This window comes from Rattus rattus, chromosome 7 (genome assembly GCF_011064425.1).
Source record: "Rattus rattus isolate New Zealand chromosome 7, Rrattus_CSIRO_v1, whole genome shotgun sequence".
NCBI classification, from domain to species: Eukaryota; Metazoa; Chordata; class Mammalia; order Rodentia; family Muridae; genus Rattus; species Rattus rattus.
In genome coordinates this window covers 8,657,856-8,673,957 of record NC_046160.1, presented here as the reverse complement: position 1 = coordinate 8,673,957, position 16,102 = coordinate 8,657,856, and the positions used below count along the sequence as shown (strand labels likewise).

Here is a 16,102-nt window from a genome sequence, read left to right as displayed (position 1 = left end):
GTATTTGTCTGTATGTATGTCTGTGTACCATGTGCATGCCTGCTGCCTATAAAGGCCAGAAGAAGGCACCAGACCCCCTGGAACTGGAGTTACAGATAGTTGTTAGTTGCCAGACAGGTGCTGGAAACCAAACCTGAGAACAAACTCTGTAAGAACAGCAAGTGGTCTTAAACCACTAGGCCATCTCTCCAGCATCCTAATGTGGTTTCTGAAACAGGGACATTATCTTCCACCTTATATTTATATTTTGGCTTTTGAGACAGGGTTTCCCACTGCAGCCTGGGCTAAAGTGGCAGCAACCCTCCTGCCCTAGCCTCCTGAGTCTGGAATTATAGGCCACAGCACTGTGTCCTAGAAGTACCATTCATTTTACATCCCAGCATGCTACTATGTTATTCTCTACTGTCTGTGAACTGCAATTGCCTTTAATTCACTGGGCATGACTCAAGGAAGATGCTGGTTTATCTAAGAGACAGAACTTGATACACTTTAAAACGTACTAGGGCTCTACATAGTATTATGAAAATCCAAGTCAGACCAGGACAATATTGTGCAGCAATATTGAACAGCAATATTTCATCCCCACTTTCACACAGCAATGAGTAGAGGAAGACTTGTTTCTATGCCTGCAAACAAGCTCCAGTGTGGGGTTACAGATTTTGGTATTTAAAAAGCATAAAGCGTCAGCAGTTGGGGACTGAAAGCCTGGTACACAACTGTGTGAAAAGACTGTCTTTCACTTTCCACTGCAGTGTGAAGCTCCGATCCTGAACAACATGATACAAGGCTTAGACACAGTAACCCCGTCTCACTGGTTTACCCTGGCTAGCTTGCAGAAGTCCAGCTGTCAGCAAGAAATGCTTCCAGTTTAAAACAGCTTGCTCCTTGTTACAGTTACAAAAGTAGTATTTAATGAAGGGGATGTTCTGCACCTTGTTTCACAGGTTTGGGCTGAAATGTAACTTCATACTTATGTTGTTTTAAAAGAACAAACAGGATCTCCTCTCAAGGTGTCATGGCCTTAAACATTCCTGAGATGTCTGAAAGGGTCTAAGTATGTACCAATTTCATCTCTCCCACTACTCAATTCTTCACCAGGTTGAAGGTGACTTCAAGTAGGCTGAATTAGAGGAGTAAGGAAGAGTCCTAATAGAAGTCTCCTCTTCCCACAGAATCTCAGGCTGAGCGAAAGCAGTGGTGGTCACATTCTCACTCATTCTGTCCTGTCTCTCAGATGTGGAGAAGAAGGAGGTGAGGGACTGCTGGGGAAACCGTTTAGACAAAAGAAGGGAAGGGAGAGAAGGAAAAGGAGAGGAGGGGAAGAAGAGAGAGAGAGAGAGACAGAGAGAGAGAGAGAGACAGAGAGAGAGAGAGAGAGAGAGACAGAGAGAAGGAGAACAGCAAGCTCAGCCCAGCCTACACACCAAAGCAAAGCTGCTGCCGGCGGCTACGTGACTCACGGCCTTGCTGAGACTCGTGTGCCTTCAAGTCTTGGCAGGGACCACAGATGATAGCCTTACAATGTCCCATGATCACCTGACTACAGTAGCCCCTCTGGGCAGGACTCCTGTCAGTGGCATAGAGGTGGGACAGCAAGCTGCAGCATGGCTGAGGGCTGATGCCACACTGTTTTTCAGGTCACTGCAAAAGAAGAAGCTACTTCCTGTGGAGAGGAGCAGTCTAGAACACAGGAGACTGGGAAGGGGCTGGGCCATGGGAAGGTAGAAGCAGACCTAAGCCCCAGTATTTCTGCCCTTGCAGTGTAGTCTCTCCTGTGAATAATTCTGGTGGTTAGAAAAGATGTGCTGTCTTCAGCTGCTGGGAAGCAAATGGAATTTTTTCTAGAGCCCATTCTGTAGCTGGCCACAGACCCCTGGGCAAGACCTGGGATTGCTACATACAAGCAAGCTCCAGCCTTGTCTCCGTAAGCACATTTTACTCACATTTTAAAACCCATAGGCCCTCAAGGGGAACAGCACTCAACTTACTGGGGACAAGTAAAGAAGAGCACAGGGGTAGGAGGAGCGTGCAAAGGAAGTGGGTCAATGTTACAGTTCAGAGTCTGCAAGTCAGAGTTGGCTTGAGGGACCAAGTACTAGAGCTGGCCCTGAGAGTAGCTCTTTAGCAAACACAAACTCTCCCATACCTCTTTCCTTCAACACCATTTTACTGAAAACGCAAACAAACAACTCCTCCCCCAACACACACACATTTCCAAGGCTGCTTTCCTCCTAACCTTGAGACCTATTCTTGTGTTGTCAAGAGCTTGTTTTCCTCATCAGACTATCAGACTGTTATTTTACAAAATGACAAATATCCAACTGCATGCCAACAAAGCACCAGTCCTCCCACAGGCCCTGAGGCCACAGGGACCGCTGCTTGGACCAAGAAATGTAAATTGCCCACAGAGTCCTGGTATCATGCAGCCCTGATGTTGGGAGAGCATGCAGGCCTGATGTTGGGAGAGCATGCAGGCCTGATGTTGGGAGAGCATGCAGGCCTGATGTTGGGAGAGCATGCAGGCCTGATGTTGGGAGAGCATGCAGCCCTGATGTTGGGAGAGCATGCAGCCCTGATGTTGGGAGAGCATGCAGGCCTGATGTATTTGATAGTCTGCTCTTACAGCTCCAAGCTTCTGCCTAGCAAGGGAGAACAAGGCCATGAGGGCGAGAACATCTCTAACTGGGTTATATATTTACAGAGGCTGATGTTTGGAGCCGGCCAAGTACTTAGGCTCTCAGGTCCTACTTTCATCCTAACTTGTGATTTCTGAGCATACTTCCTTTCTGAGAAGCTCTACTCTAGACAGGAAGTCCTAAGTCCCCAACATAACAGTGTCTGGACAGATGGAGGCAGTAAGGTATGGGAAAAAGCTTGACAAAGACTTGGCAGCTGAGTCCTCAATAAACGTTAGTAGTTTTCAGTGGGGTTCGCACCTGGCCAGCAATGTGAATGAATGGATTCTCCTGACCTCTGTGGGCTACAGTTCTCCACATGCATAGAGCCGAGGAATGGGGGTACACTGACTTCATGGGGTTTTCCACATTTAAAATTCCAAGCCCAGGAGTCTGCCTGAGAAACTGTTTTGATGCCCTCTTTGCACACTGAAACTGTGGTTTTAAGAAATAGTTGCAGTGCTTAATACAGTCTGGCCTAGCTCAGACAAGGCTGACAAACAAAGTGACCCGAGTCTATTCTACCTTAGCCACACCTTAAAGAGGAAATGTGACATGACCTTCAGGGACAGTGACCACATGAGGGTCCCAGGCTTCAGTGGACTTGGGAAGGGAAAGGCATTTATTTCTAAAGCAGAGCCTCTCAGGGTGGGAGTCGAAGCCTGTAGGGTTTAAATCTTTCCAGGTGATTCTGGCGCTCTAGCGTTAGCCTCAGGAACTATTGTTTGGAATGAAAATTTACTCCAGCCACCCTGGCATTTGTTAAGTGCCAAGACCAGGAGTCAGTCTCCTGTGGATCCTAATGAGATGTGGCTGGGAGGACAGCAGTGATGTGGGAAAGCATGCTCTATTGACAGAGATGGCCAGAGTCAGAGTGTACCACTGTCATCCCAGCAGTGGGAGGGCTGTGACTAGACCCTGGGTGTGCACCTGAGGTTGGCCTAGGCTGAGGTGCAAGAGTCTGTGTGAGAGTAAAATGAAAACAATCACCATCTGCATGCCCATCCCTGAGGGCGGAGAACGAGAGCGGACGTGCAAACAAGCACATACGGAGAGAGACAAAGCACACGGCTTGCCAACAGGATCTGAACAAGTTAGTTTGGTACCTGGCACCTCTGGCAGGCACACAGTACGCCCAGGCCCTAGCGGTCCCCTTAGAAAGCCCAGGGAAAAATCCTTAAGAAGCAGAGACAAAAGGTTAAATAAAGTGTGTCAGTTACTGTGTTAAAACATTAAAAGTTGAAAACATAACTATACTTGTTTGACTTATCTCTGACCCCATCTCCAAAACCCAGCAAACCCAATTTCTCTCTCTCTCTCTCTCTCTCTCTCTCTCTCTCTGTGTGTGTGTGTGTGTGTGTGTGTGAGACAGAGACAGAGACAGAGACAGAGACAGAGAGAGATGCTTAAACCCACTTGTCAACAAGATTCTTTTCCTAATTAGAAAAGGGAAAGTTATTTTTTGTAGAGATGGTTAGTGGTAGGAAGACACCCACCCCCCATTAAAAAATAACCTTGAAGAAATGTCAGTACAGATTTTTGTTTAGAGTACTTCCTATTTTTAAATGTTTTAAGTATGAAGCTACTATGTTACCCCTAGCCCTTCTATCTGTAAAGCTAAACCCTGTGCCATGAAACAGCATCTCTTGGCTCTCCCCTCTGCCACACACGACTCTGCTTTCTGTGTCTGTGAATGATCAGCTCAGCCCAACCCTCTCTCGAGGCACCTCCATGTGGTGGCACAGGTCAGATCTACCTTGCTGGCTGCAGTAGGGCACTGGCCTACATGTGCAAAGTCCTGGGTTGAATCCCTAGCACTGGGGATGGGAGCTTTCCTTTAAAGATGGAATAATGTCACCATATGTATATGCCATATTTTGATATACTGTCAGCAATGAACACTGCTGTTCTGTGGTTTAGTTACCAGGAAGAAAGTTGCTACAAGCAGGGTAGCACAACTGTCTAAGGCCCTCTCTCTCTGGGTACTTAGAAAGAGAACTGCAGGATTATATACTGATTCCAATTTCAATTTTTAAGGAAGTGAGATAACCATTTTCCATAGCAGTCATAAAGTTTTAAGTAATAACAATAGCAAATATTTTCATATCACCAAATGAAAAAAGGAAGCTATAATTTTTATACTGAATAGAACCTTAGCTATGTTAAACAAAAACAGGAAAAACATAAAGCAATCACATAAAACTGTTAACCAATAACATGGTTTCCACTGAACTGTGGTAAGAGTGGACTTCATTTTTATATTCCTTTTCAGATTTGTGGTAGGCTATTTTTCCTTGACATGAACTGATAGTCCATGAAAACCACTGAAGACGTTCAGTTCAGTAGAAAATGTCTCCCGTTGGCCATTCCATTACCCACCCCACTGAGTCTAGCCGTACACAAAGCTCACCACTCTTTCCTTATCTTTTTGGGCTTTGTTTTTTTGAAACTGTTTCACTGAGTAGCTCAGACTGGCCTGAAATTTGCAACAGCCCTTTTGTCTCTGCACCCCTAAGTAGTAGGATTAACACATATGTACCCACACACATGGTTTATGTCATCAAGTTTTCTAAAAGGAACACCCAATACATATTTACTCTTTTATGACTGAAGGAAACATAAGATAACAAACCACTTCTAAAAAAAGTTAAGCCCAATATAATTGTAATCCTAAATCACAACCAAAGTAAATAAGCTGTTTCCTCTTCTTAGTCTGCTTGAAAGAGCTTTTCAAAGTTCTTCCTGTTGGGCCTGTGACTCTGCTAGGACAGCCGAGTTGCAGCCTGCAGACAGCAAGGACAACAGGAGGGCCATCCTTGGGGACTAGAGGGCATCCTCCTGTGGCATCCCTAGACAACCTTTCCAGGTTTTTGCTCATTATGATTCTCACTTGGTTCCTGACCTGGGCAGGCTTTCTGCCCCACCAGGAGCTGGTAACTGCTGCCCTCACCCCAGGGAAAGACTGGACTGAGAAGGGAAGGCTAAGAAAAGGGAGAAGGGAGGGATGGGAAGGATTAATGAGCTGATTTCCGTGAAGACACTTGACATCCTGGAATGAAAAGTGGCCTGGAAGAGCAGACTCCATGTCCTCTAGCCACATTCCCAGCTGCCATTTATCATGTAAAAGTCCCCCCACAACTGTGCTCAACCAGATCATATAAATAAGTCCTTATTATTCCTGCAAAGTCAAAACATGAATGTATGACAAAAGTCTGTGTGCTTTCAACTTAAGAGTCCAAATTTTAAAATTCGGTTGATCATCCATAGATCCAATAAATTTTTTTTTAAAAGAAACCTTTTGGAACAAAAGGACAACTAAATAGCCCACACTCTCAAATTCTTGAGCTTATTGGACTGAATGAACTCAAGGGTTGAATAAACTACAGGAGGAGAAATGTGTTACTGCTAGAACTTAAACCGATAGTTTCTTTTCCCAGCAACAGTAATTTCTCATAGGTTACACTGGAAAGCTGCAGAGTCCTCAGTCCGTCCTAGGCACCTTTATCTTTCGTGTGTAAATGCCCAGGAATATACAAGGGCCTCTTGAGCAGTCAACTCTGGAACACTCCCATAGTAACACCTCCACGGCATAGCAGGAAGAAGTCAGAAAGGATTGCCTTGACAGGTAACTACCATGACCCTAAATGGGTTCATTTGAGCATGCAGTTGACCAGTGTAGACAAACCCCTCCCACAGCAAGAGACCCTCAGAGACGAGGCAGGCCCAGGACAGGTGTTGGTTTCATTACTTACATGGTATTCTATAGTTTTCAACTCAGCCTGTGGGCATTTCTCAATGATGTGCATAATACAGAAAGGCTTCTGCAAGGCTCTGGAATATCCTGAGCTTCTGCAGCAGGATTTCCTCCCAAACCCTATTCTAGGCTCTAAATACACCCTGATTAATACTTGTAAAAATGTATGTTGGTGTCTGTCTTAGTCCGGGTTCCTATTCCTGCACAAACATCGTGACCAAAAAGCAAGTTGGGGAGGAAAGGGTTTATTCAGCTTACACTTCCACATTGCTGTTTCATCACCAAAGGAAGTCAGGACTGGAACTCAAGCAGGTTAGGGAGCAGGAGTTGATGCAGAGGCCATGGAGGGATGTTACTTACTGGCTTGCTTCCCCTGGCTTGCTCAGCTTGCTTTCTTATAGAACCCGAGACTACCAGTCCAGGGATGGCACCACCCACAATGGACTGGGTCCTCCCCCTTGATCACTAATTGAGAAAATGCCTTACAGCTGGGTCTCATGGAGGCATTTCCTCAACTGAGGCTCCTTTCTCTGTGATAACTCCAGCTTGTGTCAAGTTGACACACAAAACCAGCCGGTACAGGGAGTAAGAGAAGACCTGGCATTAGGAGCCACCCACTGAGTGCAAAGTTCATACTTGGATAATAGAGTTGACTATAGGAAACAGGACTTTGGCTTTCCTGTACTCTGGGCAAGGAGGTAGAAACAAGTAAGCTGATGTGACTCAAGGCTTTATTTTCTAGGCTAAGAAAAACTCAGAAGTGAGTGGAAGGGATGATGACATTAACAGGGTTGATTTGGACAACAGTGACAGGGTCCATGGGGATGTCTGCCAAGGTGGGAAGGCCCTCTCCAGCTGAAGAGTGTTGTGGGTAGAAGTAAGACTTCGCCAGCCATCTTCAGGCACTGAGCAAACTGAAGTCCATCCCTCCATCTTTTTTCTCATGCAACAAGAAGGAATGGACTGAGGATGTAGGTAGGTGATGACGTCCAGTGAGCCTGAGCAAAAGGGATAGATTCCTCCCTTATAGGCTTCAGAACCAACGCTTAACTCTTGTCGAGGGAATGGCTAAAGATGATTTTCAGCAGAAGATTCTTGGAGATCCCCCATTTCCTGATCCCCAGAAATAGTAGTTTGGAAGGCCTGACCTAATACTTGGTGAAAAGCTAAGGCACAGATGTAACCCCAGGTATCTGTTCTCTGGAAGTGTGTCTAGAGAGGCAGAAGGCAAGCGTTGTCATGCTTAGGGAAACAACCGCTTACCATAACCTCAGTGGTGATTCCGACAGAGAGGACCCAACTAGTAAGCATGCCCACAGTTAAGTATGACTTGAGACAGTCACTACATATCCATCACCACACCCACCACTGCAGACAGCCACCAGCGGCTCTCCTCACTTTCAGTGAGGCCCACCCAGTTTCCTCTGCTTCATGGATGGTTATCGAGCCATTTCACAAAGACATCTTAAGTACCTCTGGCCTCTTTTTTCTTTCTTTTCCCCCAAGACAGGTTTCTCTGTATAACAAAGCCTTGGCTGTCCTGACTTGCAGACTAGGCTGGCATCATATTCATAGAGATCTGCCTACCTCTGTCTCTTGAGTGCTGTGATTAAAGGCATGTACCATTACCACCTGCAACTGGCCTTCTTCTTCTACCTTTGTCAGAATTAACTCACACGGGGCCTTGAAGAGAGACTGTCCTACCAATATCTGGGGAGCTAAACAAAGATTTTGAACAGTGTTAGTTTTCTCTACATATAATAAAATGGAAGATTGTTTTTACTTTATATCACTCTTTATCTTTTATATTCTAAGTTCCAGAATGAGCACATGTAAGAATGGCAAAACAGTAAAAAGAAAAAAGAAAAGAAAAGAAAAGAAAAATGGCCCCCTCTGCTTTTGTTGATATAACCCTACTACCCACTTAGTCCTGGCAATGTTCAGGTCCCTTTTCCATGCAAGTCCCACCTTCTCCTCAGTGCCTTCTAGTCGCCCAAGGAGCCATGGCTTCTAAGGGTTTGTACAATGCAGATGAGACAACAGAGTTGGGTTCTTGATGAGGGTAAGAAACAGCTGATATTGAATTGTATCAAACCCCTAGCCCCAAAACTCAGCAATTTTAGAAAAACTTTCAAGAAATACTTTTGTTCATCACAACGCAAAGGTCTAAAATACCCCCAAAAGTCTGGAAACTAATATGAATAACTTAAAAACTCCTCACACTAGAAACAGCATGTGGGCCTTTTACATACCTCATGGCTAGCCAGAGTTTGGCTTTGGTACAAACAGTGATGTCACTCAGCTCCTGAAGGAAATCTGCACTTATTCTGTGTTTGGAGTCTGTAATGTAGGCTTGTAACAAATGAAAAACCTGAACCAGAAAAGAGAAAAAAATATTCTGCTGAGAAAAGGGTTGTTCATAAATGCTCAGGTCTTCCCTTTTAGATTTCTTCAAAACAACCCCTCAAAGGAAACCGACCCTATCTTCATAAGAAAGCTTGCTGAAAAGCTTCAGGGCTAGAGGGATGCAGCAGTGGTAGGCAGCCCGCGGCCTGGCCAAACAAACCCATGCTCTCGGTCACTCCCACAATTCCCCACAATTCCCCAGACTGAGGATCACTGTGACCACATAATCATCAACCTCAAGAGCTCCTTAGGTAGAAACAACCTATATGCTGAGTTCAGCTAAGAAGTGGAATTCCCTTTATGTCAGCAGCCTTACAAGAAACTAAACTCCAAGCCTGCATGGGAAGGAACTATGAGTCTCTGTGGCTTAGACATAAATCAGGGTTCACTAGGGCAATGTGGGCTAATGAGGTAGGCACCGCACAGCATGTCTATGCAGAAGCAGGAAGCAGGGTCTGTAACACACCTTTCAGACTTCTCCTTCGCAGTCGGAAGGGACAGCAATCAGAAGTGTACACTTTCGCCACTTACAAGTATATACCAGAATTAAGGGCAGAAAGAGCAGAGTCTGGTGTCTCGTGTGTTTATGTTTATGATGGCGGCGCTGTTTGACCACACAAGCAATCAGGACCATGCACAATGTGCACGGCTCCTCCTCAGCAATGGCACCCACTGTGCTCTGTGAGGGGCACAGATCTTTGGAGAGGAATGGGTGAGACAGAAGGTTCTCTGGCCTGAAAGCTTCAGGGCACACAATTCCTTTGGTTCATCAGTCACCTCCATAAGCAGATAAGGATGAAGGAAACAAAGTGCCAATAAACACAGTAAGAATTAAAAAATTCTATTTTAGCACTTTCTTTTCCTTTTCTGTTGCATCCTCTGCCAGGCGTGCTGGGGTTATAGACACGTAAGCTGCCACACCTGGCTTTATGTGGGCTCTTGGGATAAGTCCAAGTTCTTTACTCATGGTGCCATCTCCCAGTCTGTACCTTAGTCTTCTAAGTGCTGGGATTATAGGTTGAAGTCATGTGTCCAGATTCTCCCCCTGCTCCGCCCTCTTTTAGATAAGAACTGAAGTAGCTTAGGGTGGTCTCAAACTCCCTATGTAGCTGAGGATGGCCTTGAACCAGTTGATCCTCCTGCTTCTGCCTGCCTCCTGAATACTGGAGTTACAGGTGTATGCCACTATGCCTAGTGTGGGCTCAGCCCTTGTGTGAACACTGAACACCTTCTCTGCAAAGGACCTGTTATTTTAGAAGCACTGATCACATGCTGCTCCCTTACCACAGCCTGCAGGGGCCAAACCACCCGGCATAGAGCCTGGAGAAGGGGCTGGCTGGGGCTTCTGTTCCTATGTGGTGACTGCCAGAGGGAGAAAGACCTCCCTCGGCCTCAACCCCCACTGTCCCCAAAGGGCTGGCAAGTCACTGAGCCTTGCTTTCTTTTCTCCACAGCTGCACTAAACCAACCACCAGGGCTTTCATGTGTCACAGCGCTGTAATTAATCAGCAGACACCAGCAAAACACACGGCTGTGGAATTTACTTGTCAAGAGAGCTGTGAGGTTTCAAATGCTTCTCATTTAGAAGCAATCACTTCAGAAATAACCCCCTGTGGATGTTTAAGCCCTGGCCTGTATTTGCTCACCTTCTTTGGCAAAAACAAGACTGTTTTTGAAACGCTTGGTAGCTCTGGCTTATGAATGTCAGCCTATGGGCCCATCAATTCTGTCACTCTGGGCACACACCAGACAGTAATTGTAATCCTAGTAACTCATCAAGGACAGAGAGTGATCTGTCTGCACCTGACCAATGTACACAGCGGGGCATGCCGGCAACCGGGCAGACATAAGCAAGTAGGAGAGGCAGCGCAATAGAAACCCAGCACACGTCAGAGAAGCAGAGGGGAACAGAGCAAGGACGAGAGAAGACAGGGCAGAGGGAGAGGAGTGGCTTGCAAATAAATGTGAGATAGATTAGTACTTTTGAGAAATAGTAATGAAAAGATGTGAATGCATAACCCTCCTCACATGACATATGAAAGGCTGGACTCAAGAAAAATGAGGCGGTGGTTCAGTGAGAAGTTCAGGGCAGTTGGTTTGAAAGACACAAGGCCACCCTTATCTGCTGCATTTGCCTACAGTGCTGGTACTGTGGTGAGACCCAGGCCTGGGGTGACTTGGAAAGAGCCACGGGAGAGAGAAGCTTGAGCTGCCAGGCCAGTGAAGGAGCAGGACTCACTGGACACACAGAAGTGCTGATAAGTATACTGCCAGTTTACAACAGTGTTCAAACACCCAGTCTACAAATACTTATTAAGTGAGTGCTGTTATCAGATAGTGTCCTGGGATCTGCAGCAGAGACCAAGCAGTCTCCTCTCTCTGTCTCTGTCTCTGTGTCTCTCTGTCTGTCTCTGTGTCCCTCTGTCTCTGTCTGTCTCCCTCCTCCCTCTGCCCCTCAGCTTGTGGCTCTAGTCATGAGGACTAGAGAAGTGGAAACCCAGCAGCCTCCCTGATGCTGCACGTCACTGACATCACCTGCCTGGCTTTCATGATCCGATAAGTCTACTACATGGTAGGCACTCGGCAGCACTGAACAGGACATGTGATGGTGTTTAATGTCTCTATTGACAGTAACCTTTCAGGATACATTCTCATGGAGGCTGTACACTGCAGTAGGAACCAACTTGTGGTCAGGGCAGACACTTAGCTGAAAGATACCATTCCCAACTCCCATGACTCCTGATGTGACGAGACAGCAAGGCTATAAATGGAAAGCCTCCAATCACATGGCACACACTCTGAGGGTAAGCAGGCGAGGCTGTAAAACCAAAGGACTAGCTATGTGTATCTTTTGATTAACTAAGTTAACCTCTGTTTCTCCATGTTAAATATAGTAAGATGGTAGTCTCCTCTTTTCAACTGATTATTACTGTGTGTGTGTGTGTGTGTGTGTGTGTGTGTGTGTGTGTGTGTGTGTGTGTGTGTGATGGTACATGTGTAGGGTCAAGTGGCATATTTGCAGATCAGTTCTGGTGATGGAACTTAGGTTGTTAAGCGTGCATGGAAAGCACTTTTATTGGCTTGGCTCAATCCTATTGTCAGCTAAGTGACCCCCTCTGTGGGGAATATTCCAAGGCACTGTGGGTACTTGAGAGACTGGTCTTTATTTTTCCTACATACACATACACATCTATAAAAAGTTTAACTTTCAAAAGAGAAATAAAACAGAAAACAATATACTATAATAAAAATTACTTAAAATTTATTACCTTCGTTATTGGAACTTTTTCCTTTTGTTTTTGTATTTTTGACACAGGGTTTCTCTGTGTAGGTCTAGACATATTGGAAAATACTCCGTAGGCCAGGCCAACCTCAAACTCAGAGATCCACCTGCCTCTGCCTCTGCCTCCTTAGTGCTGGATTTAAAGGCATGGCAACCACGCCCAGTTTGACCTTTAACATTTTTAGACTGTGGCTGACAATAACTGAGTCTTCAGAAGGAGGCTCTAACAGGGACAGAGGGATTTCTGCAATTTGTCTCTCTCTCTCTCTCTCTCTCTCTCTCTCTCTCTCTCTCTCACACACACACACACACACACACACACACAAATACATACACATACACACATGGAGCATACACACATCTACCTGGCATACATTACATTCCTGATAAAATTGTGGGTTCTATTGTGCATACACTGTCTGTTCCTTCCCTGTTAACCCTATTCTGAAAACAAACATTATAGAAGAATTGATATTCTTATCTGTCAAGGAAAAGAAACTTGCTGGGGTCAAGAGATTTAATTTGAAAGAAAAAAAAAAAAAAAGGATCCTATTACAGATATGGAGTCTCACGACTACATACAATCCCAGTTCCAGAGGATCTAATGCCTCTTCTGGCTTCTACAGGAATTAGACACTTCTCTCCCTCTGTCTCTGTCTCTGTCTCTCTGTCTCTGTCTGTCTCTCTCACACACACACAAATGTATGAACACATACGCACTCATATATATATACAATTTAAAAAAATCTTTTAAAAGGTATTTAGTATTTAATAGTGGCTAGCTAATTAACAATGTGCCACACTAATGAAAATGTAAATAGTAGAAGAGAGTTAGGGGAGAGAAAAGGAATGTACACGGGAATCCATGTATTATCAACATAGTATTTTCATAAATCTCTCACTGTTTTAGAATAGTCTTCTATTTACAAATGTCTTGGGACTTGGTCAGGGATCAGCCTGGTGTGTGGGTCAGGATGAGAAAGACCTCAGAGGCAATGTGATGGAATTCATCCTGTCATGTGGCCAGCAGAGTCCTCGTCAAAGGGAGGACTTCAGGGATGGGAGCTGTAACCTGCAGGGAGATGTCAAGGGCTGTTTCAGATAAGACAGGGGTCCAGGACCCTGGCGGAAGTCCAGTTAAGAGGTGATATGCTGAACCAGACTCTAAAGACTAATAGGCATGTGGGCTACGAGGCCTCAGAGCCTACACAGTGCTTCTGTAAAAACATAGACGCCAGGAGACATCATATCGGCATCATCACTTATTTTCAACTTCTTTTGAAACTCAGAAGAGCCACTTGTAGTGGACCTAACAAGTCACAAGTTACCTGTGCACAGCTGAATGGCAGGTGCTACCTACTGCCCACTATGCCAAGGGAGTATTAATGCCATTTGTCACTACTCACTTTTTTTAACTTTGGAACATCAAAACCAAAATGAAATATTTACAAAGTGCAAGACTGTATCAAAGGTCTGAAATCAAAGGATAGACAGAGAGGGCAGGAGTTGAAATGATTCCTCTAGGTACTCTCTAAGAACCACATCTAATCTCTAGCAACAGTGGGTAAGAGGAAGGCTCACATGTGAGAGCCCTTCATGAGCTACCAAGTAGGTGACAGCTGGGACAAAGAAGCAGGACAACAGAAAGATATTTGTAACTTGGGAAGTTGGGCTGCCTTTCCAGATCAGGAGCAGAGGGCATCTCCAGCAGTCTGAGAATGAGGGAGAAGGACTGGATTAGTTTCCAGATCAGGAGCAGAGGGCATCTCCAACAGTCTGAGAATGAGGGAGAGGGACTGGATTGTTTGGACTTAACATCTCATTTACTGAGCTTTGGGGTGGGGACATCTGTGTGATAGTTTCTCAGTCAGTCATTTATTGCACAAAACAGCAATTCTTTTGAGACCGAGACTGAGCTCTGCTTATCAATTAACCTTAGAGCAGAGGATAGTTTACCTCTAGGGTAGCAGGTCCTTAAAGCAGACTCAGAGGTGTCATCAAGGAAAGAAAGGAGAAGAAAGCTTTGCTGCAGCAAGACAGCCATGCCTGGCAGCGCAGCTGCTTGAGGACTCAGCTCCTCCTGGCTCAGTTGGCAAAGATCCAACTACACCAAACTGGCCAGGGGTGCATTCAGAACCCAGGTCACAGCAGAGAGAGAGAAGTGACTCCATGAAGTTATTCTCTGACCTTCACATGAGTGCTGTGTACCCCAGCGCCTAACATCACACATACATACAGCAACAACAACAAAACAACAACAACAACAACAGGAAGGAAGACAGGAAGAAATAGTTAGAAAGAGCTTGCTTCCATCAAAAGACACAGAACCAATCACAGTTGGCAGCAGCATATCCCCCACCCCCCAAAACCCCTCTCACAGGCATGGCCCTGCCCTAATGAGGAGTCCCTGTAGGGACTGTACTGAACGAAGGTCGGGGGTTCCTGTATTTCTTACACTGAAAAAGTAAGTCGTAATGAGACACCACATTGAGAACCTGGAAACAGTTAGGGTCACCCTCTACCGGGACTTGAAACACAGAGAGACTCTGGGGGTGGAGATGGTGGGGTGAGCAGGCCTGTGGGAAGCATGAGGTCCATTTGGGCAGCCCAGGATCTTAAAAGCAGCTCCACAGTACAAATGTAATGCATTCTGAATAAATGTCATGAGCCTAAAAAGAGTCATGAGGTGATGCCCTGAAAAACCTCACACTGCACTAGTAAAATATGTCTGGCTTATGCTGCTTTACTAAAATAGAGACTTGTTTGGGACAAGATCAAGATGATACACGGCTGTTTGGGAAGGCAATGCTGAGCCGGGTCTCCCCTGCACAGAGCGTGGCTCTCAGACCAGTCTCCTCCCTTTAACATCAGCAGCAGCTGAGCTCCGGAAGCCTGCAGGCCAGCGCAGGCACAGGCAGGCCATGGGAAAGGCCAACTCCAGTAGGACAAGAGACAGTCACCTCAAAGGTCAGATCTAAACAGGGTGAGTGGACGAAACCACCAGTGACCCTAAACTGTGACGATCAGATGCTAGTTCGTTCAAACTGGATTTTGCTAAAAAATAAAATAGAATGACCTAAGTTCGGTCTCTCTCCTTGTGGAGCACACAGACTTGGCGAACACTTTGACCAGTGCACCCACCTGCGTCTGCCTTCCGCCTGCCTCTTCCTGCATCACGCTAACCCAGCTAAGGCACTGCCACACTTTTCCAAGCTCAATGTTTACACAGGATTTTATTTCGGCTGCTAAAACACCTGCATTTTTTAGGGACTTAAATAAATGATCTATGCTGGGAATGTACAGTATAGGGTGATGTCAGCCCCACCTCCCTCTTTTCTCAACTCACTGGTTAGAACAGGCAAACATTGTTTCAGCCTGTACTGGGAATGTGAATATTTATCCTGTCGACTTAATTCATACAAACAGAACTAAAGACAGGCAGGCAGGCTGAAGTATTTCATGGCTTTAAGTCAGACTGAAAAAGGAGGTATGAGGGGAATGGTTGAGAAAAGAATCTAAACTTTCTAATTCACGAAACATGCCTCTTCACATAACTTAAGTGGAGATAGCAAACATTTCAAAGGCAGACCACATACGTAATGTGTGTATGCATGTGCATGTGTTTGTGTGTGTGTGTGTGTGTGCGCGCCAGTGTCTTGTCACATCTGTCAGCTCCAGTCACTTTAAGGTGGGTCAGGTTGCAGGACTGGTTCCGTGCTTCAGGCACACCGACTGCAGCCTCAGGCAGAGCGAGGCCTCTCAGGAGCGCACTTCCTGTTGCTAGGGCTTGTTGGGCACATGTATTTGCTTGTGCTGTTTGTAGAGTCCAGTGTAGGGGCTCTTATTGCCAGTCACACTGTCACAGACCTTCGAGGAGTGTGGGTTCTAGGCAACACCTTACCGACACTTGAATTCCTTAGCTGGGCCATCCTCAAGAAGATGGGCTTGTGTCACCCACAATTATCCCATAATGTTAGAAATGAA

At 45.7% G+C, this 16,102-nt stretch overlaps 1 protein-coding gene across 1 annotated transcript in view; it reads right to left on the bottom strand.

Annotated features, from left to right (window-relative positions):
- Thada (THADA armadillo repeat containing) overlaps nucleotides 1-16,102 on the bottom strand; it is a 307,293-nt gene that overhangs the window by 75,522 nt on the left and 215,669 nt on the right. Inside the window, exon 29 of the mRNA XM_032908756.1 lies at nucleotides 8,682-8,800. Coding sequence (XP_032764647.1) covers nucleotides 8,682-8,800 — 119 coding nt within the window. The remainder of the gene's footprint in view (nucleotides 1-8,681; nucleotides 8,801-16,102) is intronic.